Source organism: Daphnia carinata, chromosome 9, assembly GCF_022539665.2.
Source record: "Daphnia carinata strain CSIRO-1 chromosome 9, CSIRO_AGI_Dcar_HiC_V3, whole genome shotgun sequence".
Lineage (NCBI taxonomy): Eukaryota > Metazoa > Arthropoda > Branchiopoda > Diplostraca > Daphniidae > Daphnia > Daphnia carinata.
This window is the reverse complement of record NC_081339.1, coordinates 4,791,187-4,816,728: the sequence shown is the minus strand read 5'-3', so window position 1 is coordinate 4,816,728 and position 25,542 is coordinate 4,791,187. Positions and strand designations below refer to the sequence as shown.

Genomic DNA, 25,542 nt, shown 5'->3' with positions numbered 1-25,542 from the left:
TTTAAAATTTGTTTTTAGTAGATAAATAAGAAACTGTTTTTTGAACTGTCTACCCAATCGATCGATCTCCAAATCTGCTGACATGCAGTCTTGTCCCGTTTCAATGGACATACAAGCAAAATTGTGAAAAACCATTAGAAATCCCATCATGAATATAATAACTATTTAATGGAAAACTTCATATGAATTAAACCACCAAAAAATTTGAATTTCGAAAATTTGAGGCTATGTAAGGCCCGTAGTGGTTGGTTTACACTCGACCAATCAGACGACTGATGGCCAAGGCTTTTCATACCCTACCCCCTCTACCTCTTGGTGGCATCAGCTCCACGAAAAACTGAAATTTTTCTTAGCGTCACCGGCCCTAAAACTGACGAAAGCCAACGTATTTCAATCATTCTACATATATTATTGCCTAAATTTGATTATTTACCACAACAGTATCTGTCGTTGTGAGTGAAAACTATTTTAGTGAAATTATTCATCGAGCTGTAATATCTGAAAAGTCACGTGATCAAGATGGCCGTTAAGCCTTCTGAGTACAGCACTACTGCTAAGCGGTAGTGGACACGGGGAAGTTTTGGCGCCCTGTCAACCTTGTTTATAAACAAGCATACTACTGCCGGCCTACTTCTGTGATCCGGCTGGCCGTTAATCCGTCGTTAAAAGTGCATCCTAAAGTGAAGAATGTCGTCGCGAGGTGGTAGGAGACGCGGGCGACCGCCAAAATCATCTTATACGTCGCCACACTTCTTAAATGCCCGATCGAATGTTATCGAGAAGCCTAAATGGCTTTTGTCCCGAGATGGGTTGGCCGCCGACAACGGTCCATCAGGATCGAGGGCCAGTTCACCGGGAGGAAGTGTGGGCAGCTTCACACAACAATACAGTGCCAAGAAACATATTTCAGTTACTCCTTTTAAGAAACGAGGAAGGAAAGCAGGGACGAGAGGGAACCGAGGTGGCAAAGCATATGTGCCCAGGCCTTCTTTGGTCATCACCAGAGGAAATGACTACCATTATGGTTCTGATTTTGACTCTGGTAGTGATTCGGATGGACCACCAAGTCAAGGGGAGGATGCCGATTTGGATGTTGAAAGTGATGTTGACATTCCAATCAGCGAACCAGAGAGTGATGAGCTGGACGATGCTGCCTCAGATGTCTCTTTCTCTAACCATAGTTCCTCAATGAGAAGGGTAGTTGAATCCACTATAAAGTCTATCCCTACTCCGCTCCCTGTTTGGTTACAGTCTGATCAGGACTTACCAGTGCTCACTCTACCGAAAACTTCTGAAGATCTTCTTTTACCTACACACCAAGTGCTACCTGCTTGCGCGATATATGAAGTATTACGCAAGTTCAGCAGTGAGGCAAGTTTTTTTTTAACCTAAAGCTGAATCTTTTCATCTTAATAAACTAATTAATTGATGGATTATAGGTGAGACTCTCGCCGTTCCGCTTCGAAGATTTTATGGCTGCCTTGCAATCGGAGGAAATGACGCCACTATTAGCCGAAGTACACGTTCAACTCCTGAAGGCCATGCTCCGAGAGGAAGATGTCCAACAAACGTGGTTTGGGCCACTGGACCAGAAGGACAGCACCAACTCAATGCTTAACTTTGGCGACACACTTACATGGCCAGAAGTCATGCGAATCTATCTGCAGAGTGACCCAACCTTTGCACCTGCACTTTCGCTCCTCGAATCCTGCGAATACCCTTTTACTACTTGCGACGTCCGTCTGAGTCTTCTCAAGTTTCTTACTGACCATTTCCTTTGCAACACGGCGGTCCGCCAAGAGTTCCTTAGCGAAGGTAAATCTCGTTATTTACTATTGTAACGAGAAATTCTGTAATTTATTGCGGTTTTTTATGATTGCAGGAAACATCAAGTACAATGACCACTGTCGAGTTTGCCACAAAGTAGGAGATTTACTCTGCTGTGAAACTTGTCCAGCCGTCTACCACCTCCACTGTCTAGACCCGCCGTTGGAGAATGTTCCAAACGAAGACTGGCAATGTCCAATATGCACGGCTCAGCAATGCAAAGGAGTCACCGATTGTATTAGCGATGTCGAACGATCTGGTTTCCTCTGTCGTCAGGTACCACGCTGAATAAGATGACCTAGGAAGAAAGTGCAATCTAATTTCTTTGCTTTCTTAAGGAATGTTTGGGGTACGACCGTCACGGACGCAAATATTGGTTTATATCCCGACGGATCTTCGTTGAAGAGACTGGAAGTCGTGAAGAAATTGATGGAGTGGAAGAGTGTGTTGCTGAAGAGAACCGCAAGACATGGTATTATTCAAGCCCTCATCAATTCGAACAGTTGCTTGCAGTGTTGGATAAAACAGATTTCGAAAAGGCTCTTTGCCAAGAACTCTACAACCTACGATCAGAAATACTGCGACAAATGAACATTACAATCCAGCTGACTAACGAACAGAAAGGTATAGCACATCACTTGTTAGATACCTGAAACAATCTTTAAACTGTGTATATTTTCAGGAGCCAACAAATCTTATCTGGAACTTGACGAAGAAGCTGCTAGAGAGGCCTCTCAGGCGGTCGTTAAAGTAGAGAAAGAAGAAGAAGATGACGAAGCCGATGAGAAACTCTCCGTTGATGCCGTAAAAACAGAAAAAGAACAAGTGGAAACTGAGGAAGTTGTGGAAGAGTGTGGTGTTGAAGTGGACGACGATTTCATGCAACAATTGCATGTCGAGTCGGAACCAAAAGAACCCAAAATAGAACCCGTGTCTGAAGAATCTACCACCAGTACAGTGGCATCCAATGGGACTTACTCCACGCGGTCTAAAACAGGGACCACTGTGGCGCGAACTTATGTCGATATGAAACGACGCAGTGTAACCGCAAATGGTTCCGCCGTCAGTGTCAAGGAGGAGAACAGTGGCACAACGACCAAACAGAAATCGCAATCTCCACTGCCCACCGATGTCATTTTCAAGCTGGGCATGGAGGGCCGGCACAAGAGCTACGTGAACCAGTACACGAGCAATCCTCTTGCACTAAACAAGAACCAGGCTGCAGAGGAGAGAGACCGCAAGCGCTACCTGTCGCACAAGTTCTCGCTTACTGGATGCGGCGAGTTTAAATGGTCTGGTAGCACGTTCGGTAATCGAACCGTCATGTTGCAGACTGTTCGTAGCACTTTGCTACAACTTCACTCTCAGTTACCTGCCATTTTCATGCATCCCAATTGGGCTGGAAGCATGCGCAAGTCATGGATTCAGGCTGTCAATCAAAGCGTTTCGCCAACGGACCTCGGTCGAGTACTATCGATCCTAGTGGCTTGCATCCGCCCTGTTGTTTTTACACTTGTTTGGCACGAATCACTTGGGCACATACGACTTCAACGGCAAACAGCACTTGAGCGCGAAGAGAGGAAGAAGGTGGATAAAAAAGAGAAAAAGGACAAGGAACTGGAAGAGGAGATGCATCGACTCCATACCGTTCACTACACCAAAGGCCTCAAGCATCAGGTTGGAAAACACATTGTTGTCGTTAGAATATTGTCTAAAATATTTTCTTTCAAAATTGCAGATCTGGAAGCACAAAGGAGAAGAGTTCCGACTTCATGGTCAATGGGGTTGGCGCTGGTTAGCCGCAACCCGCCTCCTTCGGCGCCTAGACGCTAAGAAATGTGGATTAAGAGCTGGACCTTGGCGAATTGTCACCCATTCTCAGGGTAATTTTCTACTTCCTTTAATCAATTTATGTAACAATCTACATGGAACTGTTTTTCATTCAACAGAAGAAGGTCAGGAATCTCGATATGTCCAAGTAGATCCAACAGCGGGCGACGAAATCTATCAGATCCCATCATCTGACCCTGCCATGGAGGTGGTTGACATTTGTGCAGCCATGAATGATCCCGACCGCCGTGTTTACCCTAAAATAGGTAAAAAGGCCAAGCTAGATTCGTTACTCGACTGGCGTCTAAAGTTGAAAGCGGCCGAAGAGAAAAATCTCCTTAAAATCGAAAAGGCTCCATCTCCAGTGAAGAAGGAAAACGTGGACGCTGAAGGAAAGCAAACTCAGAAAGTGAAATTAACTATCGCCGAGTTGGAAACGCAACTGGAACAGCTACGGTTTCATCGCCGTACTTTCCCGCGCTGTTATTCTTTGGACTGCGATGGTAGTAGTTGCTATTCTCCCACATGCCGGGGCATTAAACACCTAGAAGCTGAAATAATCAAAGAGAAGGAAGAAGAAGAGAAACAGAAAGCCGCACTCGTCAAAAGGCGAATTTATTCCAGCGAATCGACGAAAGAACCGTTGTCGCTGAAACGTGCGGATGACGAAATGCGTTCAAAAAAGAAGAAAGCGCCAGTGAAATACCCGATGATGTCAAAATACATGACGAAGAGCAACAAGCGCACCATCTTTGTTTTGCCAGATCACGAGTTGAAACATCTAGCACGACGTTACGGCCAAGCATACGTTCAAGGATTTCATCACGGCCCCAAGAATAACTCGCCGGCCTGGATCTATCCATCTGCCAGGCCACTGTTTAAGAATGTCTGGTTCTTCCGCACAAACGGCCTACAGTCGCTCAGCGCGTTTGCGTTGCAAGTGCGAATCCTGTGGGCATGTCTTCGCTGGGATGATGTATCGGCTAAAACGGGAAGCATGGGTATGGGCGACGGCAAAAACCAAACGACCACCGACACTGAGATTGTCACAACCGACATCTTGAAGCACCGTCACGTCGGCCGCTTTTTGGAGCGGACGCAGTACTTTCAACGACGTGTGGTCATTCCACTTGACGTGCCCAAAACGGTCAGAGAAGTCACTCCGTCGCGATCCGGACTGCGTAAACGCAAGATGGTGGAAGCGCCCAAATTATCCCAACCTATCGTAACCGAGGAATGGGTGGACGAGGATCGCCTGGAACTTTGGGTCATTAAACATTATCACGAGCGGGTCGAAAGAGCTGCGGCGGCAGCGGCGGCCAGTGCAACCACACCTTCATCACTTACACGACTGAAAGGTACACCACAGACGACGGGTCCTGGAGGAAAACCATTGTCTATGGAAGAACTCAAGGCACAGGCCGAACAGCAGTTGCGTGCCCAACGTACTGCCCATCAGTTGAAGAGTGCCACTCCAGGAACGCCGGGAGTTGTCCGTCTTGCGTTGCCAAACAAAGTTGTTTTACCTGGAAGCAAGTTTACGTCTGTTGTGTCCACACCACCCGGTGCTGCTGGAACTGCGATGGGCAGGCGGATTCTAATTACTAAAGACGGAAAAACAACTCAGGTTGTCAAAACAACAACGGCCTCATCATCAGGATCCGCCCAGCCTGTGCTTATCGCTCCTAGTCCCGGCGTCGCGGCTGCAACACCAACAGCTAGTAAATTGCAAATTACTCGCGGGCCGGACGGCAAGATTGAAATTCGTGGGCTTAAACCAGGTCAGCAACTTTTGCGACTCGGTGATGGTCGTTTTACCATTGTTTCTCCTGCCCAGCCAATGATGGCAGCCCAACCGGCGCCCGCTCAAGCACAGACTCAAGCGCAGCCTGCAGCGGCCAGCGATGGAACAGTAACTAAAACAATCGTCGTTCAAAAGGCCGGTAATGTCATGCAAGTTGCCGGACAAAAAACAGCGAATCAAATAGTTTTGCCTGCTGGTACTAATGCGGCCACGCTGACCCAACAGCTAGCAGCGGGCAAACTCCAGTTGAGCTCTGTAAACGGCCAACAGGTCCTTATACGAACTGCTGCCCCTGCAGCTGGCACTGTTGCCGCAAAAGCAGGCGATACACCAACAACTGTGGCTGGCCAACAACCCAAGCCCGTGATGCAGATGATACAGACCGCGCAAGGCCAGCGAATCGTGGTGCAAAATTTGCAAGGTGGTTCGCTCACTCCGCAACAATTGGCTGCTATACAAGAGCAGCTCAAAGGGCAAATGTTGAACCGGGCCAATCAGCCAGGTGGTAATAACAAACCTATCACTATTGCTGTACGGACATCTGCGGCTGGCACAGCCATTGCCTCTACTGTTGCCACGGTAACAACTACAGCTACTACAACTACCGTAGTCTCGACTTCGAGGTATGAAATATATTTTTTTTTATTGATGTTTCCATATAACTAATTTCAATATTTATTTCATTAGTGAATCGTCTACGACAACAGCTGCTGTTTCAACGCCCAGCGTAGCTACTCCTACCACCACATCTGCTGCCACTGTCAGTTCGGAGAAATCAGAAGAACCGTATACCGTCACACCTGATTACGTCGTACAAGCACTTCGTAATTCATTAAAAGGCGGGAACCTTCATCCGGACTTGGAGCAGAAGGTGTTGACGCGTTTACGTGAACAGGAGAAAGCAAAAAGAGATGACGCTGATGTGGAGACTCCAACCTATTTTGCCGCTTCTTCGTCTGCTAGAAAACGAACGACGTCTGGTGCTTCTTGGGCTGAGGATCTCGATACATCAACAGCGATGACACCAACTGGTGGAGCGGAAAATAAGACGGCAAGGCCTCCGGCTCGTAAAATTGCCCGGATCATCGAAGCTCCCACTACACCGACCTCCACCAAAGTTACGAACTCTGGCACTCCGGCAAGCGATGCGGCCGCTGATTTGCGCGAACAAAAGAACAAGGAACGTGCAATGAAAGCTGCTCAACGTGCCAAGGAGCGACGTCATCAATCGGCGTTGGCTCGTCTGCATGGTGGATTAAGCAAACACTCTGAACTGCTAAAGAAGGAAATGCTGCGCAAACGTGCCTTACTGGAAAAAGAATTGCGAGTCTCTATCCAGAAGGAGATCTCAGCGCTGCGGTTGCCTTCGCCCGTTCGGCAGGTCCCGTTTGCAGCCCCTGAAATTCAGACGTCTGCCGTTAAGAAGAAGGAGCAAAAGCTGCCCGAGCCACCTGTTGTTCAAGCAAAACGTACACCCAGACGAAATCAAAGGAAGCGCAAACCGTCATCGCCATTGAGCAGCCAAAGAGACTCGTTTGAACCCGAACCTGGGACTTCGCAAGACGAAGAAGAAGAAGAGGAAGAAGAAGATGTTCCACCACCTCCACCAGTTACGACAACAAAGAGGAAGACCAAACGCAATTCGTCTGAAAGTGGAGGCGGCAAGAAAGAACTTTTCTGCATCTGTCGCAAACCGTACGACAATTCAAAGTTTTACGTTGGTTGTGACATGTGTTCTAATTGGTTCCATGGAGATTGCGTGGGCATCACGGAAGCCATGTCGCAGACAATGAGCGAATTTGTGTGTGATAACTGCAAAAAGGCACAACAAAATACGACTCGCGAACTCTTCTGCCTTTGCCGCCAGCCGTACGATGAATCGCAGTTCTACATTTGCTGCGATCGATGTCAGGAATGGCTGCATGGTCGTTGTGTTGGCGTTCTACAAACAGAATCCGAGTCGATTGATGAGTACAAATGCCCGAATTGTGACCCGCAAGGAGCTTTAAACTATGCCAATACGAGGACGTTGGGTACACGCGATTATGAAGAACTACGTAAACTATTACGGCAGTTGCAAGGCCACAAGAGTTCGTGGCCGTTCCGCGAGCCTGTCAAGGAGAAAGACGTCCCTGACTACTACCAAATCATCAAGGATCCCATGGACTTGCGTCTCATCGAGACCAAGATTCAGGAAAGGCGATACCAACGACTTTTGGAGTTTATCGGCGATGTTACCAAGATCTTCGACAACTGTCGATACTACAACGCCAAAGAGTCGAATATTGCCCGATGCGCCACTTCGCTCGAATCTTTCTTTGTGCCCCGACTCAAGATGCTGCGTTCGTCCATGGCCAACTAGAGTCGTGTCACCCAAATTTCTTCCTAACAGCCGTGTGCGTTTGTCTGTTATGTGTGAAACTATCTCGAAATGTTTTCGGTTTGCTTGTTCCGCTTTTCTTACCTGGCACCCAATTTTTTTTTTGGTTTCTTCAAAAATTTCAAGACTCTTGCAACGTACATTTCCCCTCTCCTAGACTTTTCACTGACATGGAAAACGTGTGAAAAAGCGGTATTCATACCCATACAAATTGCTGTTACATCTGCCGCAATACACTAAATTTTTTGTATTGATCAGAGTTCAAGTAACGGTAAAAACTAAATGGAAAGTTGACACTTACTGTATCACAGACGCCCAAGCAACACAGCCAGTTCCCATAAATGCAATGGCAATTGTAAGAAGTGTTACAAATGGCAAATGGGACAAATCTCCTACTGGAACAAAAACATCATAGTTTGGTAATTCGGGTTTGGAAATTTCTTGCCACAAACATTTATTTACAGCCATGTTAATAGGTAAAATGCAATCACAAGCAACATACGTTACAGGTGGAGGGAGGGACACTTTCGTATAATCACTTGTGTTGCTAGGCAGATGGTAACGTAAATGAAACTGCATTGTTTGGGGAAAATGGCAACTACTGCTGCAATGAATGTTGGGAAAGCTGTGTAAAATCAAAGGTTCTGCATGGTGTGCCATTTGCTCAACATTCACAGGGCTGGAGAAATGTACAGTTTGGTTCAGTATTGATGCTTGAAGCTGGTATGGGTCTATGTAGATTCCAGAAGGTATCGTCCATTTAATGAGTACCTTGCAATCTTGAAGATATGGCGGAAGGAACGACGAGGAAACTCTAAATTCCCTGCAAAAACAATATTTCTTAAGTGTTGCGTAACTTTTTGGGCTGTTCAACGTCTTACCGATGGAAACCATCTCCCGTCACCTGAAAATTCGAATGCACTTGAGTAAAATCCTCCCCTATGCGAATCCCACAAGCCAACTTAATGCTGATAAATATAAAAGCTGAAAAGTAAAGTGTTTTCATCCGATTCATATTTACAAACATTGTCAACAGACTTCAACTTCAAGTTTAGGTTCACTCAGCTGCGCTTGCAGCGTTTTGCGCCGTTAGATGTCACTGTTGGATATTCCACAGTTGCCTCACGTGTTTTTAGTTTAGTTGCTCGTTTGTGTCGAAGTTGTTGGAGTAGGTCCAGGAGTTTGGTCTTTTCACGAAATTTAACTAGTGCTCGTTGTCAACAATTGTCAACAGACATTTTGTGCTATTGACAATGTCTGCACAGCCAGGGTTGACTAGTTCGTGCAATGTGCTTTCTCCAAATTCATTTGAGGTACAAGTTCTGAGGAGTTGAGACGTAATCGACCGATAATGGCCGTCTTGTTCACCAGCCTCCATAAACATGTGCCCCCTCCGAATGGCGGGAAAACTTTAGTATCGCTGCGATTTTGGAAGACGGATTATTTTACAGCGGTCTACATTTCGCCTAGTTTTCGGTATTCTTAGTCTCAAAAAATGGGGAAAAATTTTCGTTTTCGAAACAATCAAAGGAAGGAGAGGAAAAACAAAGCTGTTTCCTTAATTTTTGAGACCAAGAATACCGGAAAATAGGTATCATTCATGTCGCTGCGAATTACCATCCGACTTCCAAAATTGCAGCAGTAGTAAAGTTTTCCCGCCATTTGAAGGTGGCACATATTTATGGAGGCGGGTGTATCGTCACAGTTTAAACCAGGTTTAAAAACAGTATCTTTTTCTCCCTTCTGTTAGACATTTGACTGTAGTCCACGTGCAACGTGAACGTTACAAGTATATGTTCTGTTACAAGTATATGGGCTGTACGACATTGGTGACCTGGCGAGTCTAGCTTTCACGTCGTTGATCTATCGCGCCATTGCCCAAGTCTTATCTTTGTGTTCTATTTATACAGCATTATGTTTTTTTCATTTATGTTGCTAGTTGCGGATGTAGTGTAGTCTGCATTTTGCGTTGTCATTGTCTGACTGTTTGTATTACTTTTTGGATACCCAATCTAGGCATGTGGTCCAAATCTTGGACTGAACGTTGTCAAGCCGAGCTCATTAGTACGGGATAGGTTGTCTCGTTGGCTCATTGCTAGCTACTATTTACACGTAAATGAATGCATTAGAGATTCTCTCATCGCCCGCCATTTGCGTGGCAACAGTAGTTTCTTGCCTACTTCTATGTTACAGGTACATAACTTTCTTAGATTCACTGATTGGTTAATTGTTATTAATTTGTTAACAACAGATATGTCACTTCTACGTTTAATTACTTCTCCGCTCAAGGCATTCCTGGTCCAAAACCGATTCCTATCTTCGGTAACATGTGGCAAGTCTGGAAAGCTGTGAGCGATGAATAATTTTTCATAAATTTCCGCCAATAAAAATTTGATCTTATTTAGAATCTTCCTGAATACGACATTGCGTTAGTAAAAAAATATGGCAAGGTTTTCGGATATTTTGACGGACCTATACCAAACCTTTGGATCACAGACACAGATATGATAAAGGCGATCTTTGTCAAAGACTTCGACCACTTTGTCGATCGTAGAGTAAAAAATTTGTTTGGATATCCTTTGCTCTAAACACAAAATTACAGTTAAGATTTATCCATTTTTTTAGAATTTTGAAATTCAAACCAAAATCGTGCGCAAGTGGGTGGCGATGATGAAAGGCCAGGAGTGGAAGGATGTTCGCTCGTCGGTAACTCCAGCATTTACAAGCGGGAAAATTAAGCGAGTAATTTGGCCGTTAAGAAAAATTTAAAGTTAAAGAACTTAACGCGACGGAGGTTTTGTCTTTTTATAAAACAGATGTCTGGACTAATCAAAGATTGCGTTTCGGAGCTGTGCGATCGTCTCACATGTTTTACTGAAACTAGAGGAAAAATCGACGCAAAGCTGTAATGAATTGTTCAAAAATTTTTGTCAAATTATCCAAGTGTCATTTTTAAAATTAACTGGCACAGGACTTTTAGTACTTTTACGATGGACGTGATTGCAAGATGTGCCTTTGGTCTAAAAATTGATAATCTTGGAAACAAAGACGATCCGTTTATTAAAAATGCTCAGTTTGTTTTTAACCCACCGACAAACAAATCGCCAGCAGTTCTGCTGCCTTGTAAGTTTATCAACGATTAATCAAAATTCAAACTCCTACGTTTTCCGTGCAGCTACGTTATTATAAATTGTATTTCTACAGTTATGTACCCAAAGGTGTTCGCCATGTTTGGCCGATTCACAGAGCATTTGATTGTTACGAAAGAAATGAAATTTTTTTTCAAACTATTGGAAAATGTACTTCAAGAAAGATCACAGTCTAAAGAAGTATTTTTAGAAGAGGTTGCAATGATGTTGGGATGATGAATAATCTCGTCTTTCTAAACAGATATACCACGACTTTATTCAAATGGCAGATGAAGCTATGTCTGAATTCATGAAGGAAGTCGATGGCAAAAAAGTTCCCATGTGGTCACGGGAGATAATAGATGAGATAATAATGGGTCAGGTAACTACTATCAAATAGATTTCCTCCTTAATAACTAATTAATAATTTGTTCGCTATTAAACACTTTTTTTGTCAGTCAACGCTCTTTATGCTCGCCGGATTCGATACTACAGCAACCACGTTGACAAACACCTGCTTTCTACTAGCTAAACATCCTAAAATTCAGGAAAAATTGTACGACAGCATCCTCGCAAAAAGAGGAGAATATGTAAGTCTTATTCTCAAGTAGTTTAAGCACGAATTTAATTTGTTTGTCTATTTCCGTATCAGGATGAAGTGTGCCATGAAATGGTTCAAAACATACCCTATTTGGAGATGGTTATCCAAGAAGTTTTGCGTCTTTGTCCACCTGGTGTACGGTAATGGAATTTAGAGCCGCAAATCACATTATTTGTTTTACGATTTCACACTGTCTGGTTTCAGAGTGGAGCGTCAATGCACCAAAGATTATTCCTATGACAACGGCCGTATACACATAAAAAAGGGACATATTGTGACGGTGCCAGCCTATGCTCTCCATCACATGGAGGAATACTATCCCGATCCAGAAAAATTTGATCCCGAAAGGTTAGCTGAAATCTACCGTAACTATTTCCTCGTATACCAATTAAATCTGTGTTCTTGTAACTTCAAGGTGGACTCCAGAAAACAAAGCTAAACGTAGTCCCTACACCTTCATGGCGTTTGGAACAGGTCCACGAAACTGCATTGGCATGCGCTTTGCCATGGAAGAGATGAAAATTGCTATTTGTACCATAGTCCAGAAATTTCGCTTCTTTCCAGTAGAGGAAACTCCGGTAGAGAACTTACTCTCAGCATCTTAATCAATTCACATTTTACTTTTATTGTCTTAAAATGAACAGGAAAAACTCCGTTTTGACGATGGCTTTACGACAGCTCTACAATCCATTCGTATGGCAGTGGGTATCGAATTCCGTCCAAAGACCATCAACAGCCAATGACTAAGATTCCTCTCCAATACCTGGCCAGTTCATGATTTCGACCATAGTCTACATGTTGGTGTAGGCAAACATATCGTTCTAAGGCCTTACCTAAATCCGAACAGCCCTAATTCAAAGAACGACTAGTGCCTTAAGTCTTTTCTTAAAACCCGACTAGGTCCTACTATCCTTATTTTAAACCGGGCGCGATCTACTTATAAGGCCGAAAAATTGCATAAAATCCCTATTGAATCCCCTTGTTAAAGCTCTGCCCCGGAGTAGCCGATACCCAGGCTTAGTACCGGAAGGTATTTGGCTTGACAGAAAACGTAAAATGTGTTGAAATTCGTATTTGTTCTTTTTAACTACCGCGCCACTATCTTCTGGAAGTCTATCCCTATTTTAAGTCAAGTAGGCTCTAATTGGCTAAAGGCAGCTGGCGGACAAATTTGGTTATTGTGTTATGATACGTGTGGTTAATTCCAAATATAAGTGAATTCCAAGTTTGCTTTTGTGTTCCGAAAGATAATTCAACTTCAATACAAAAGTATCTTTTTTAAATTTTTTAAATTTCAGTACATCCATTATTATCTGAGTGTTGAAGAGCAAACATTAAACCTTTTTTTTATGCAACAGAGTTTCTTTTGTTGTTTTCTGGCATTGTCAGTAGCAGCTCGAGGCTCGAGCCAAGCAGTCGTACTGCGTTTTCTGTCCGATGTCTGCTGCCTCTGCTGCTGTACAGTGCTGCCAAACTGTATTTCTGTAAAATTTTAAACTAAAGCTGATATATAGATTTCCACGTGTTATAAAAATTTTCTGCAGCAAACAAAATAAATTGTGGAAAACCAAACCAAACAAAAACAAAACAAAAATCGAGCTTGCAAGTTGCAACTTAGGCCGTATTCCTCAAAAGAGGGATGGAGTCATAGGGGTCACTTTCTTCAACATGGCGTCCTGCCCTTAATAGATAATTTGGTAATTTGTATGCCACATCTCTGTTCTACGTGATGTGTGGCACATAATTGAAAGTGTTCGAGATTTTATCCTCGTTTTGTGTTTTTGGGCTGCAACAGGCACGTCTATTTCCAAAATTGGCTCAGGTACGCTAACAAAAATTTAAAGTAAACTGTTAATTGCCCGATTCCATTTCCATGGAATAAGCACGTTATGCGTAATCAATTTGTGGCATCTAATTTTCACCAACAGAGAAAGAGAAGAAGTCGGATTGTAATTTTAAATGGAACCGAAAGAATGTTGCAGACTTTGACATTTGTAGGGAAAGGCAACACTCGTATATTCTGTCGACGTGCACATGACCTGATAAAAAAATGTCTGCCACAAGGACGATTCGTTTTTTTTTTTTGCAAGATGGCCAAACCCATCCCGAATCTGTAATGACGGAACCGTGGCGGGGCTTTTGTTTTGTGTTGGGATGCTAGCACATTACATTCAGGTTTGATCTTTGGGCAGAAATTATCTGTTTGTTTTGTTGATTTCCATGTTTGGGAGGCAACAGGACATTCATCTATTCTACTGCCATAAATGTAAGGCTGTACCAAATTGGTGCTGTCAGTCAACAACACAAAATAACTAGTTGTGTGTTTTACGTGACCAGTCATTAGTAAATTTTTTTGCAAAATGGATTTTTTTGACAATTTTCTCATCGCCCGTCAGAAGCTGCCATTTTATGTACGTATATTTTTTACAGGTACGTTATTAATTTAAAGGTTAGGTTTTTCGATCATACAAGTTATTCTGTTTCTAAAATAGGCATATCACGTCGACGTTTAATTATTTTACCGACCAAGGCATTCCCGGTCCAAAACCAGTCCCAATGTTTGGCAATATGTGGGGAGTCTGGAAAGCTGTAAACGATTAAACTGTCACAGGAATCTTTTCGCCAATATAGTGGCATTTTGAATTTAGAATATTCTCCAATACGACATGGCCTTAGTGCAAAAGTACGGCAAAGTTTTCGGCTATTTCGACGGACCTTTACCGAATCTGTGGGTCACAGATGTAGATCTGAAGCCATATACGTCAAAGACTTCGAGCACTTCGTTGATCGCAGGGTAACAAAATCAAACAGAATCTTGTGCTCGTATTTTTTAAAATTTCACACCTCGGTTTTTTCCCCAGGCTTTTGAATTCAAAACCAAAGTCATGCGGAAATGGACATCGTTGAAAGGTCAAGAATGGAAAGACATTCGTTCGTCCGTCACTCCGGCTTTCACTACCGGCAAAATCAAACGGGTAAATTACACACCCACATAAAAACAATAGGTAGAAAACTGAATTAACGAGAGGGCCACATTCTTGAGAACAATATTAGATGTCTGGACTTATCAATGACTGCGTTGCCACGCTATGTGATCGGACTGCTGTTTTTTCTGAGACGGAAGGGAAAATTGACGCAGTGAGGTAAAACCACAATGATTTCATTCCTCTAAGCGGCTTTTAAAACCTTGATTCATTTTTTAAATAGGACGTTTAGTGCTTTTACCATGGATGTAATCGCTAGATGTGCGTTTCGCCTCAAGATCAACAGCCTTGGAGATGAAGACGATCCGTTCATTATAAACGCCCAAATTCATTGCAATCCACCAATTTGCAAATCACCTGCCATTCTGCTACCATGTAAGTCAACCATATACCTTGCCGAGTTTCTTTTTTGCATGCAATCAAACGAGGTATAACCATTGACTAACGCAGAATGGCAGAAGGTTCGCGGATAAAATTAATTGACTTTTTATTGTGGATAGAAATATCACGATTTTATTGAACTGGCTGATGAGGCTATCTCCTCGTTTACGAAGGTCGTTGATGGAAAAACAGTCCCCATGTGGTCACGGGAAACAATTGACGAGATTGTAATGGGCCAGGTAAAATCACATTCTTGCATATGGTTATTGCAACATTTCACTACTGAACATTTATCTGCTATCAGTCGACGCTTTTCATGCTGGCAGGATTCGACACGACAGCTACCACTATGACAAACGCTTGCTTTCAATTGGCCAGGAATCCCGATGTTCAGGAGGCTTTATACAAGAGCATTATTAAGAAAATGGAAAGCTACGTAAGCTTCGTTTAAAAGATGAAAGAGTTTGAAATTGAATTGGTTTTGTATTTCTCGAAGGATGAAGTGTGTCACTAGATGGTCCAAGATATGCCTTACCTCGAAATGGTTATCCAAGAGGTTTTACGCTTCTACCAACCTCTTGTACGGTAACCAGTAAGCTGTCACTGCAGTTAGCCGTTTACGATTACTGATCGAAATCTTGGTTCCCAGTGTTGAACGCCAATGCACTAAGGATTATTCCTACGACAATGGACGCATAAAGATTAAAAAGGGACAGGTTGTAACTGTGCCAGCCTATGCACTCCATCACATGGAAGAATATTACCCCGATCCAGTAAGTTTGATCCAGAAAGGTAACCTGATATTCGCTCAAGCTATGTCCTCGTTTGTCACTCTAGCCGTTTTTCTTTTAATTTTAAGGTTGACTCCTGAAAACAAAGCCAAGCGCAGCCCATACGCCTACATGGCATTTGGGACAGGCCCTCGCACTTGTGTCGGCATGCGCTTCGCCATGGAAGAATTGAAAATTGCAATTTGTACCATGATCCAGAAGTTTCGCTTCCTTCCAGTTGCAGAAACTCCTGTACGTTACCTATTTCAAAACATTTTTTTCTGGTAAGTTTCGTAAAGTTTTTTTTTAAACCCTCATTCACACAGGAAATATTACGATTTGATGATGGGGTGGTTCCAGTTTTGCACACTATTAATTTTATTGTTGGTAGTGAGGTACGTCACAGCTCGAAATAATACCTGTAGTTCTGTAGGAATATCGAACTTGCCGGGGACAATCTAAAGCTAACGTTTCATTGTTATTGTGATGAAAACGTTGTCTTTCACTAGTATTTTTATAAAAGGGTGGAGATTTAAGAACATCAATTTTTTTTTGCAACTCGCAACACCTATGTACAAATCTTTGTCCGTTTTAAACATTTAGAATGTGGTACAGGAAGATATTTTCAGGCGTTAGCATTTGGCGGTTAGATTGTTAAGGAAAGTCGAAACGTTTTTAGGCTTCTTTTTTTTATTGGAAATGTGCTAAAGCGAAAGTAGTTGCTTCCTCTTTTTAAGAACTTGCAATAGCAAGACGTGAAACTCACTTCACAACAGATGTTAGTGGACCTTGTCGTGTCCATCGCTTGCTTATCTTGAAAAACGCGTAAATCATTTTTAAGTTGTTGCGTCCATGGTTAAGAAAATACTTGTCTGATCTTATCTGTGTTTTAAATAGATTATTAGGTGGGGCAGGAAGATATTGTACATAGAAGGTTTACTTTTGTAAATTTTCTCGTGCCGGAAAATTACCACGCACTAGAATTTTGTTCTTTGTGCGTTTTCACTGTCGAAACAGCTGATTCGTAGCCAACAAGCGTATTGTGCATCGTCATGCATGCGGGTGTGCCGTGACATTCAAACATTTTAGGGCTGGGCAAAATAGTGCCACATGGCATTGGGTGTGTCACAAAAGGAAGGATTCGTTTGACTCAGACCTTCAGTTGTGTTTAGTGTTTCCGCTATAATGGACGTGTCGGCAGTTCTCCCTTTCCCTATTTTCTGGGTGGTGACGATCGTCTCCTCCTTATTCATCTTTTACAGGTATTCAATGTGAAAAGTTTACTATTAATAGTTTTTAATCTTTTCAACGTTTTCTGATTTAAGGTATGCTACATCTTCCTTTGATTACTTCTCTCAACAAGGAATTCCTGGACCTAAACCGATCCCTATCTTTGGCAATATGTGGGGCATCTGGAAAGCCGTAAGCAATTTATCCGTACCTATTACGTTTTCGCTAATACGTTGTCACTTTAAATTTAGAATCTTCCGGACTACGACATGGCATTAGTGCAAAAGTATGGCAAAGTTTTCGGCTATTTCGACGGATCGTTACCGAATCTTTGGACCACAGATGTAGACATGATAAAAGCCATATACGTCAAAGATTTCGACCACTTTGTCGATCGCAGGGTAAACGAATCATAATCTTGCACTGTATTTTAATTTTTGGATCCATCTAATTTTTTTAATGCAGAACTTCGAAATCACAACCAAAGTCATGCGCAAATGGCTAACGGTACTGAAGGGCCAAGAATGGAAAGATATTCGTTCGTCCGTTACTCCGGCTTTCACTACCGGGAAAATTAAACGAGTAAGTACTTTACAAATTAAATTGAAAGAAGATAAATTAAGGAACGGTTTGAATTTTTTTGAATAACAAATAGATGTCTGGGCTGATTAAAGATTGCGTCGTTCAATTGTGTAACAGATTAACCGTTTTTGCTGAGACCGAGGGGAAGATTGACGCGAAGATGTAGTTTGGCAAAGCGATTCTATTCGTTTGAGTATTGTATTAATTTAGATTTTATTGACAGGACGTTTAGTGCCTTCACAATCGACGTGATTGCCAGCTGTGCTTTTGGCCTCAAAATCGACAGCCTTGGAAACAAAGATGATCCGTTCGTTCGTAACGCTCAGTTTGTTTTCAATCCATCTGCTAACAAATCACCGATCGTTTTGCTACCCAGTAAGTCAGATCGTTCGTTTTAATGTTCAGTGAAAATGGAAACCTAAAGTGATGACTTTTCCTAATGACTTGTTTACTTTCAACAGTTATGTATCCCGAATTATGTGCTGCATTAGGAAGGCTTGCAGAACACAAGTTTGTTACCAAGGAGCTGAAATTCTTTTTCAAGTTTTTGGAAAATGTCCTCGCTGATCGTCTACAATCAAAGGAGGTTAGGGAATAAGTTTTTTACTTAAGAACGTAACAAAATTTACGGTTTCCAGGTAGTTGGTACTTCAGACGTAATGATATCAAAAACTAAAGCGTCCTTTAACATTGATAGAAATATCACGACTTTATTGAAGTGATCGACGAGGCAATATCCGAGTTCACGAAGACGGTTGATGGCGAAACCGTTCCAATGTGGTCACGTGAAGTAATAGACGAAATTATTATAAGCCAGGTATGATAGAATTCCTTAATATTTCCCTGATATGGCCACCTTCTTTATTAATAATAACTTACTTCAAAACGTTTCATGATTAGTCCACGCTGTTCCTGCTGGCAGGTTTCGACACAACAGCCACCACTTTGACAAACACGTGCTTTGAACTGGCCAAGAACCCCGATGTTCAGGAAACCTTGTATGACAGCGTCGTTGCAAAAATGAAAGACTATGTAAGTTCCAGTTTTTATACTGAATAAGTTCAGGTACGAATGTGTAATGTATTGCTAAAAGGATGAAGTGTGTCATGAGATGGTCCAAGATATGCCTTACCTTGAAATGGTTATCCAAGAAGTGCTGCGCTTCTATCCACCTCTTGTACGGTAATTAGTTAGCCAACTTAGCTTCAGTGATTCATTTCTAGTTGTTAATCAAAGTTTTGGTTTTCAGCGTTGAACGACAATGCACCAAGGATTATTCCTACGACAATGGGCGCATCAAGATTAAAAAGGGACAAATCGTAACTGTACCGGCTTATGCTCTGCATCATATGGAAGAATATTACCCTGATCCAGAAAAATTTGATCCAGAGAGGTAAACTGAAAATTAGGTAACGCGTTTCCTCGTATATAATGTAATTTGTGTGTTTGTTTTTTTTTACGTTCAAGGTGGACACCAGAAAACAAAGCCAATCGCAGTGCATACACGTACTTGGCATTTGGAACAGGTCCTCGCAATTGTGTCGGCATGCGCTTCGCTTTAGAGGGATTGAAAATTGCAATTTGCTTGATTGTGCACAAGTATCGCTTTTTTCCGGTTGCAGAAACTCCAGTACGTTACCCATTTTCATAGAATTTTTCTAATTGACGTTTGATGTTGCGGTCTTTAATTGTACAGGAGAAGCTGCGTTTCGATGACGGCTATTTAGCAGTTCTACAACCCCTTCACGCCATTGTGGGAATTGAATGCCGCCGCGGCAATTCTGGTTAACGCCTGAAATCCCTGTGATGAAATGGAATTGAATGACGAAGCAACGTTTCGTTTATGTCGTATCGTTGTCCCAAAAACGATGTATTCGTCTGTATGGAGCCTAGAGCATTTATAGAATGTCGACCGTCTGTTTGATCTCACTCGACTAGAGACTCGTCATCAATTCTTATATAGTCGAAACTATCTTGGAGATAAGAGGTAATTTCTTGATTATTAACTCTTAAAATTAGCAACGAAGAATGCATATTTTCTACTGCGAAACAATCATATCCTCTTTTCTAATACTCGAGAGCAATAGCATTGCAGTATATAGATTATGCGTTTTATCCATGACTAACAACCAACGCGATTGGATGATTGCTGTTATTTTTTTGCATTCCATCAATTTATTTTCGTCACAGCATGACATCTTATCTTGCCTGTAAACGGTTATCGGATTGGGGCCAAATTCCAACCCGAAATAGTAAGCGTGCCTCAAAATTGCTCACCCCAAAAAGCATGGCTGTTGCTTTGAATTTTTGCAAACAGCTGATTCAAAGTCGTCAAGCAAACTGCAGCGTCATGAGCAAGATCATAACCGCATCCCTTAATTTTAGTACTAGGATAGATGGTTTCCTTTAACGACCTTGTTCTAGACTACAACGGAAAAAACATTTCCAACTGCGAACAAGGACCAAGGACATTTTCTGATCACGGGAAGCTGAGAGTCTCTGCTATTGTACAGAACAGAAGGTTATTCAGTTGAAGGATGATTTTTAGAAAGTGGCTCAATGGAACGCTGAAATTTTGGGAGGCACGCGACTATGTTCTTAGTCACCGTTGGCACGCAGCTGAAGTCAGTTTATTGAATTCGAGTCACTTATTTTGGCTGGTATCTTATCACTTAAATCCCGTTTTTTATCTTTGTGGTCAAAATTATCTAATATTTTGTTTATTTACATATTTGATCAAAAGTGCAACGACGTACTGAAAATACTGCATCGTCATAAAGTCAAGCTTGCCATCTTCTACTGGACTGCGGAGCTAGTCCAAGTTACTCTAGCCGACAATATAACGAAGCGAGTTATTTGCCTTATACGATCATTCGTAGGTGAAATTCTCTTCGGGATGGACGTGCTCGAAATTTTCTCGTCGCCTGCCACTTGGGCTGTAACTGCCGTGTCTTGTCTGTATTTTGCTTACAGGTACGTTATAAAATTTTATGTTAAATGTGTTCTATCCTACATGTCATTCTGCTTTTAAATAACAGGTATGCCACGTCTACGTTTAATTACTTTTCTGACCAAGGCATTTCCGGCCCCAAACCAATTCCTATTTTTGGTAACATGTGGGGTGTCTGGAAAGCGGTAAGCAATTAATCTGTCACTGAAATCAAATCGCTATTACATCGCTAGTTTGAATGTAGAATCTTCCTGATTATGATATGGCAATGGTGAAAAAGCACGGCAAAGTTTTCGGGTATTTCGACGGACCTGTACCGAATCTTTGGATCACAGATGCAGACTTGATCAAAGCCATGTTCGTCAAAGACTTCGATCATTTCGTCGATCGCAGGGTAACAAAATAAATCCTGCCCTTGTAATTTTTTAGTTTGATTTCATTTTACGATTTACTTTCACAGTCATTTGAACTCAAAACCAAAGTGATGCGGAAATGGCTGTCGTTGATGAAGGGTCAAGAATGGAAAGACATTCGTTCATCCGTTACCCCGGCTTTCACCACTGGTAAAATTAAACGGGTAAATTCGATACTCGTGTTAAGACATAATGACAATGAAATCGATTCATTGATGTGGCCTATATCCTAATTTTGTGAATCGTAAACAGATGTCCGGACTTATCAAAGAATGCGTTGCCAAGTTGTGTGATCGTCTAACGACTTTTACGGAGACCGACGGGAAAATTGACGCAAAGCTGTAAAACTTTGATGAGTTCATCGCTTTCGGCATCTTTTTAAAATTTTCTATGTTATGATTATTGCAGGACTTTTAGTGCTTTTACCATGGATGTGATTGCAAGATGTGCGTTTGGCCTAAAAATCGACAGCCTGGGGAATAAAGACGACCCTTTTATTCAAAATGCTCAGTTTGTGTTCAATCCCCAGACCAACAAATCACCTGCCATTCTGCTACCGTGTAAGTATACCTACTGGATTGTGTCTTTGATTTTTTCTTGTTTAATTATTTATATTTTAATCTATTTTGGTAACAGTTATGTATCCCGATTTGTTTACAATGTTTGGGAGATTTACAGAGAGAATGTTTGTTACCAAGCAGTTGAAATTCTTTTTCAAATTACTGGAAGATGTACTTGCTGACCGGTTGCAATCTAAACAGGTACTTCCATTGGTTGCAACATAATGGCAAATGGTTCTCGGATATATTTATGTTGTTTTTCTTGCATCTAGCAATATCACGACTTTATTGAAGTGGCCGATGAGGCTATCTCCGCGTTTACGAAGGTAGTCGATGGCAAAACCGTTCCCATGTGGTCACGAGAAATCATAGATGAGATTATAATGGGCCAGGTATGCAACCTTCCATTTATTTGTCGTATTTTTTTTCACCGCCGATAAGCTGACCTTGTGCGTTATTTTTTGTCAGTCAACGCTTTTCATGCTGGCAGGTTTTGACACAACAGCTACAACCTTGACAAATACTTGCTTTCAACTGGCCAAGAATCCCGATGTTCAGGAGGCATTGTACGACAGCATTGTTGCTAAAATGGAAGATTATGTAAATTTTGTTTCAAAGTTGAATGATTTTGGATATTAATTCGTTTCATATTTTTATAGGATGACGTGTCCCATGAGATGGTCCAAGATATGCCGTATCTCGAAATGGTAATCCAAGAAGTGTTGCGCTTCTATCCACCTCTTGTACGGTAATCAAAACGCCAACAAAGGTAGCGTGTAAAGGGATTTTCAAATCTACGTATGTTTTAGTATTGAACGTCAGTGTACCAAGGACTATTCTTACGACAATGGCCGCATCAAGATTAAAAAGGGACAGATTGTTACTGTGCCCACGTATGCTCTGCACCACATGGAAGAATACTACCCCGACCCGGAAAAATTTGACCCCGATAGGTAGTCTGAAACTAACACAACTTATTTTCTTGTATGTTAATCGTATCTGGATTATTATACATACAAGGTGGACACCAGAAAACAAAGCCAAACGTAGCCCATACACTTACATGGCGTTTGGAACAGGTCCTCGTAACTGTGTCGGTATGCGCTTTGCCATGGAAGAACTCAAAATAGCAGTCTGCACCATGGTCCAGAAATTTCGCTTCTTTCCTGTTGCAGAAACTCCTGTACGTTACCTATTTATTAACACACCAATGTTTATAAATATTATCTCTCCATTCATCAACCTTGCAGGACAAGCTGCGTTTTGATGATGGATTTGTTACAATTCTGCAACCGATTCACGCAATAGTGGGTGTCGAATACCGCGGCAACTCCAATTAACACTAAAGTAAAACACGTCCTGTCGCGAAGCTTAATGGATTGAAGGTATTTTTTATGCCTAGATTGTGTTGTTTGTAGTTGGTCTGAACAAGTACTTATTTCCTTGCAATCATGTCGCAAAATGTAAAGCATTAACATTGTCAGTTTAATTCTTTGTTTCTTTGTCGTTGTATGAGGATATTTGAATTGTCTAAGTGATCAGGAAAGCAGCAGGGTCTCAGTGTTTTCCAGTTAACAAAAAGTTTCATCGAATTCTATCCCTATTTAAAATCAATGTAGGCTCTAATTTGCTGAAGACATCTAGGAGACAAAATTTCCTACTACCAGAGTTTCTATTATTCATTATTGTGTCACGATGTGGTTATTGCGTTACGATACGTGGCGTTAATTCTAAATACTGTATAAGCGAATTCAAGTTTTCTATTATGCTACACTTTTGAGTTTCGAAAGATAATTCAACTTCAATACAATAGTATATTATTTAAATTTCCCAAAGTATCTTATTTAAATTTAAGTACATACATTATTATCTAAGTGTTAGAGGACAAACATTTAACTGTTAAAAATGAAACACCGTTTCCTTTGTTGATTTCTGCCATTGTCAATAGAAGAGCCAATCGGAGCCGATCCATACTGCGTTTTCTGTCCGATGTCTGCTGCCCCTTGGTGCTGCCGCTGTGGTGCTGCCAAACTGTCCTTCTGCAAAATCTTAAACTAAAGCTGAAATCGATTTCCACGTGTGATCAAAATTTTGTGGAATAAACAAAATTACTTGTAGAAAACCAAACCAAACAAAAACATAACAAAAATTCAGCTTGCAAGTTGCAACGCAGGTCGTATTCCTCAAACGAGGGATGGGGCTATGGGGGGTCACATTCTTCAACATGGCGGCTTGTCATTAGCAAACAGGACATGGATAAATTCCATTGTCATAAATACAAAGTTGTTACCATATTGTGCTGTCAGGCAACAACATAAAATAACCAGTGGTGTGGCTTATCTGACCAGTCTTTGGTAAAATTTCTTGCAAAATGGACGTTTCGACAATTTTCTCACTGCCCGTTACTTGGAGAGTAACTGCCGTTTATGTATGTATATTTTCTACAGGTGCGTTATTAATGTAAAGGTTAGGTTTTTCGATCATACATGTTATTCTGTTCTATAATAGGCATGTTACGTCGACGTTAAATTATTTTGTCGACAAAGGCATTCCTGGTACAAAACTAGTTACAATGTGTGGCAATATGTGGGGAGGCTGAAAAGCTGTAACGATCAAGCTGTCACAAGGAATCTTTTCCCTGATAAAGTGCCATTTTGAATTTAGAATATGACATGGCGTTAGTGCAGAAGTAAGGCACAGTTTTCGGCTATTTCGACGGACCTCTACCGAATATCTGTATCACAGATGTAAACCTGTTTAAAGCCATGTACGTCAAAGACTTCGAGCACTTCGTTGATCGCAAGGTAACAAAACCAGTCAGAATCTTCTGCTCGTCTTTTTTTTTAATTTCACACCTCGAGTTTTTTCAGACGCTTTTGATTTCAAAACCAAAGTCATGCGGAAATGGATGACATCGTTGAAGGGTCAAGAATGGAAACAGATTCGTTCGTCCGTCACCTCCGCTTTCACTACTGGCAAAATCAAACGGTTAAATTACACACTCACATAAAAATAATAGGTTGACGAAAACTATGAATTAATGTGAGGGCCAAATTTTTGTGAACAATATTAGAAGTCTGAACTTATCAATGACTGCGTTGCCAAGCTGTGTGATCGGATTGCCGTTTTTGATACCGTTTGAGACTGAAGGGAAAATTGACGCAATGATTTAAAACCATAATGATTTCATTCCTTTAAACGTCTTTTAAAATCTTGGTTCTTTTTTTTTTACAGGACATTCAGTGCTTTTACGATGTATGGAATTACTAGTTGTTCGTTTCGCCTCGAGATCAACAGCCTGGGAGATGAAAACGATCCGTTCGTTAAAAACGCCCAAATTCATTGCAATCCATCAATTTGCAAATCACCTGCCATTGTACTACAATGTAAGTCTACCATATGCCTTGCCGAGTTTCTTTTTTGCTTTGCAAACAGTTTGGTTGCAATTTGTTAATGCCTAGCTAGTACATGTTATTTCGAACAGGACCTCGCAACGGTCGGTATGCGCTTCGCTATAGAGGGATTAAAAATTGCAATTTGCTTGGTTGTGCAGAAGTATCGCTTTTTTCCGGTTGCAGAAACCCCAGTACGTTCCCCTTTTTCATAGAATTTTTCTAACTGACGTTTGATGTTGCAGTCTTTAATTGTACAGGAGAAGCTGCGTTTCGATGACGGCTATTTAGCAGTTCTACAACCCCTTCACGCCATTGTGGGAATCGAATGCCGTCGCGGCAATTCTGGTTAACGCCTCAAATCCCTGTGACGAAGTTGAATTGAATGATGAAGCAACATTTCGTTTATGTCGTCTCGTTGTCCCAAAACGATGTGTTCGTCTGTATGGAGCCTAGAGCATTTATAGAATGTCGACCGTCTGTTTTATCTCACTCGCCTACAGACTCGTCGTCAATTTTTATATGGTCGAAACTGTCTTGGAGATAAGAGGTAATTTCTTGGTTATTAACTCTTAAAATTAGCAACGAGGAATGCATGTGGTCTACTGCGAAACAAGCATATTCATTACTCGAAAGCAATAGCATTGTAGTATATAGATCATGCGTGTTTATCCATGACTAACTACCAAACGCGATTAGATGCTTGTTGT

General features: G+C 41.7%; 4 protein-coding genes and 2 long non-coding RNA genes across 8 annotated transcripts; 5 read left to right on the top strand and 1 right to left on the bottom strand.

Moving 5' to 3' along the window:
- Positions 1-274: 274 nt before the first annotated feature.
- Positions 275-7,994, top strand: LOC130688259 (nucleosome-remodeling factor subunit NURF301-like). The gene is made up of 8 exons (XM_057511238.2): positions 275-1,371; positions 1,440-1,815; positions 1,883-2,103; positions 2,166-2,451; positions 2,510-3,504; positions 3,566-3,710; positions 3,777-6,084; positions 6,149-7,994. Exons 1-8 carry the CDS (start codon positions 688-690, stop codon positions 7,821-7,823), a joined length of 6,690 nt encoding a protein of 2,229 aa, XP_057367221.1. The 5' UTR covers positions 275-687; the 3' UTR covers positions 7,824-7,994.
- A 79-nt stretch (positions 7,995-8,073) lies between these two features.
- On the bottom strand, positions 8,074-8,910 carry LOC130688257 (phosphatidylinositol-glycan biosynthesis class X protein-like). Its single transcript, XM_057511235.2, has 2 exons — positions 8,723-8,910; positions 8,074-8,664 (listed from the first exon to the last, which is right to left on the bottom strand). The coding sequence occupies exons 1-2, from the start codon at positions 8,866-8,868 to the stop codon at positions 8,139-8,141; spliced, it is 672 nt and encodes a 223-aa protein (XP_057367218.1). The 5' UTR covers positions 8,869-8,910; the 3' UTR covers positions 8,074-8,138.
- A 90-nt stretch (positions 8,911-9,000) lies between these two features.
- LOC130688243 (cytochrome P450 3A14-like) lies at positions 9,001-19,436 on the top strand. 2 transcript variants are annotated; one of them, XM_057511212.2, is made up of 13 exons: positions 9,001-10,034; positions 10,093-10,189; positions 10,247-10,396; positions 10,467-10,583; positions 10,658-10,746; positions 10,813-10,964; positions 11,046-11,170; positions 11,232-11,351; positions 11,428-11,559; positions 11,622-11,710; positions 11,775-11,918; positions 11,986-12,148; positions 12,215-12,781. In XM_057511212.2, exons 1-13 carry the CDS (start codon positions 9,958-9,960, stop codon positions 12,311-12,313), a joined length of 1,554 nt encoding a protein of 517 aa, XP_057367195.1. In that variant the 5' UTR covers positions 9,001-9,957; the 3' UTR covers positions 12,314-12,781. The 2 variants fall into 2 exon arrangements, with proteins under 2 accessions (XP_057367195.1, XP_057367201.1); XM_057511218.2 differs by lacking the exons at positions 9,001-10,034; positions 10,093-10,189; positions 10,247-10,396; ... (8 more) ...; positions 11,986-12,148; positions 12,215-12,781 and adding exons at positions 16,697-16,967; positions 17,031-17,127; positions 17,187-17,336; ... (8 more) ...; positions 18,985-19,147; positions 19,214-19,436.
- On the top strand, positions 15,053-15,442 carry LOC132088360 (uncharacterized). The gene is made up of 3 exons (XR_009421859.1): positions 15,053-15,174; positions 15,262-15,371; positions 15,432-15,442. It is a non-coding gene; the product is annotated as an uncharacterized LOC132088360 (long non-coding RNA).
- Positions 19,437-19,906: 470 nt separating the features above from the next.
- LOC130688239 (cytochrome P450 3A14-like) lies at positions 19,907-23,535 on the top strand. Its single transcript, XM_057511205.2, has 15 exons — positions 19,907-20,177; positions 20,261-20,490; positions 20,556-20,652; positions 20,712-20,861; positions 20,928-21,044; positions 21,133-21,221; positions 21,289-21,440; positions 21,517-21,641; positions 21,713-21,832; positions 21,909-22,040; positions 22,100-22,188; positions 22,250-22,393; positions 22,461-22,623; positions 22,691-22,825; positions 23,389-23,535. Exons 1-14 carry the CDS (start codon positions 20,055-20,057, stop codon positions 22,778-22,780), a joined length of 1,821 nt encoding a protein of 606 aa, XP_057367188.1. The 5' UTR covers positions 19,907-20,054; the 3' UTR covers positions 22,781-22,825; positions 23,389-23,535.
- Positions 23,536-23,662: 127 nt separating this feature from the next.
- On the top strand, positions 23,663-24,481 carry LOC132088361 (uncharacterized). Of its 2 annotated transcripts, XR_009421860.1 has the most exons (4): positions 23,663-23,887; positions 23,949-24,045; positions 24,105-24,244; positions 24,311-24,481. It is a non-coding gene; the product is annotated as an uncharacterized LOC132088361 (long non-coding RNA). The 2 variants fall into 2 exon arrangements; XR_009421861.1 differs by having other exon boundaries at positions 23,949-24,244.
- Positions 24,482-25,542: the final 1,061 nt, after the last annotated feature.

Bases quoted from the DNA above. Each gene is read 5' to 3' on its own strand.
- LOC130688239 (XM_057511205.2), top strand. From the start codon at position 20,055: ATGATTTTTAGAAAGTGGCTCAATGGAACGCTGAAATTTTGGGAGGCA. The intron at 21,045-21,132 runs GTAAATTCGATA...AATCGTAAACAG, and splicing joins CCACTGGTAAAATTAAACGG to ATGTCCGGACTTATCAAAGA. The intron at 22,394-22,460 runs GTAGTCTGAAAC...TATACATACAAG, and splicing joins GAAAAATTTGACCCCGATAG to GTGGACACCAGAAAACAAAG.
- LOC130688257 (XM_057511235.2), bottom strand. From the start codon at position 8,868: ATGTTTGTAAATATGAATCGGATGAAAACACTTTACTTTTCAGCTTTT. The intron at 8,665-8,722 runs GTAAGACGTTGA...TTGTTTTTGCAG, and splicing joins ACGGGAGATGGTTTCCATCG to GGAATTTAGAGTTTCCTCGT.
- LOC130688243 (XM_057511212.2), top strand. From the start codon at position 9,958: ATGAATGCATTAGAGATTCTCTCATCGCCCGCCATTTGCGTGGCAACA. The intron at 11,352-11,427 runs GTAACTACTATC...TTTTTTTGTCAG, and splicing joins ATGAGATAATAATGGGTCAG to TCAACGCTCTTTATGCTCGC. The intron at 11,560-11,621 runs GTAAGTCTTATT...TTTCCGTATCAG, and splicing joins TCGCAAAAAGAGGAGAATAT to GATGAAGTGTGCCATGAAAT.
- LOC130688259 (XM_057511238.2), top strand. From the start codon at position 688: ATGTCGTCGCGAGGTGGTAGGAGACGCGGGCGACCGCCAAAATCATCT. The intron at 3,505-3,565 runs GTTGGAAAACAC...TCAAAATTGCAG, and splicing joins CCAAAGGCCTCAAGCATCAG to ATCTGGAAGCACAAAGGAGA. The intron at 3,711-3,776 runs GTAATTTTCTAC...TTCATTCAACAG, and splicing joins AATTGTCACCCATTCTCAGG to AAGAAGGTCAGGAATCTCGA.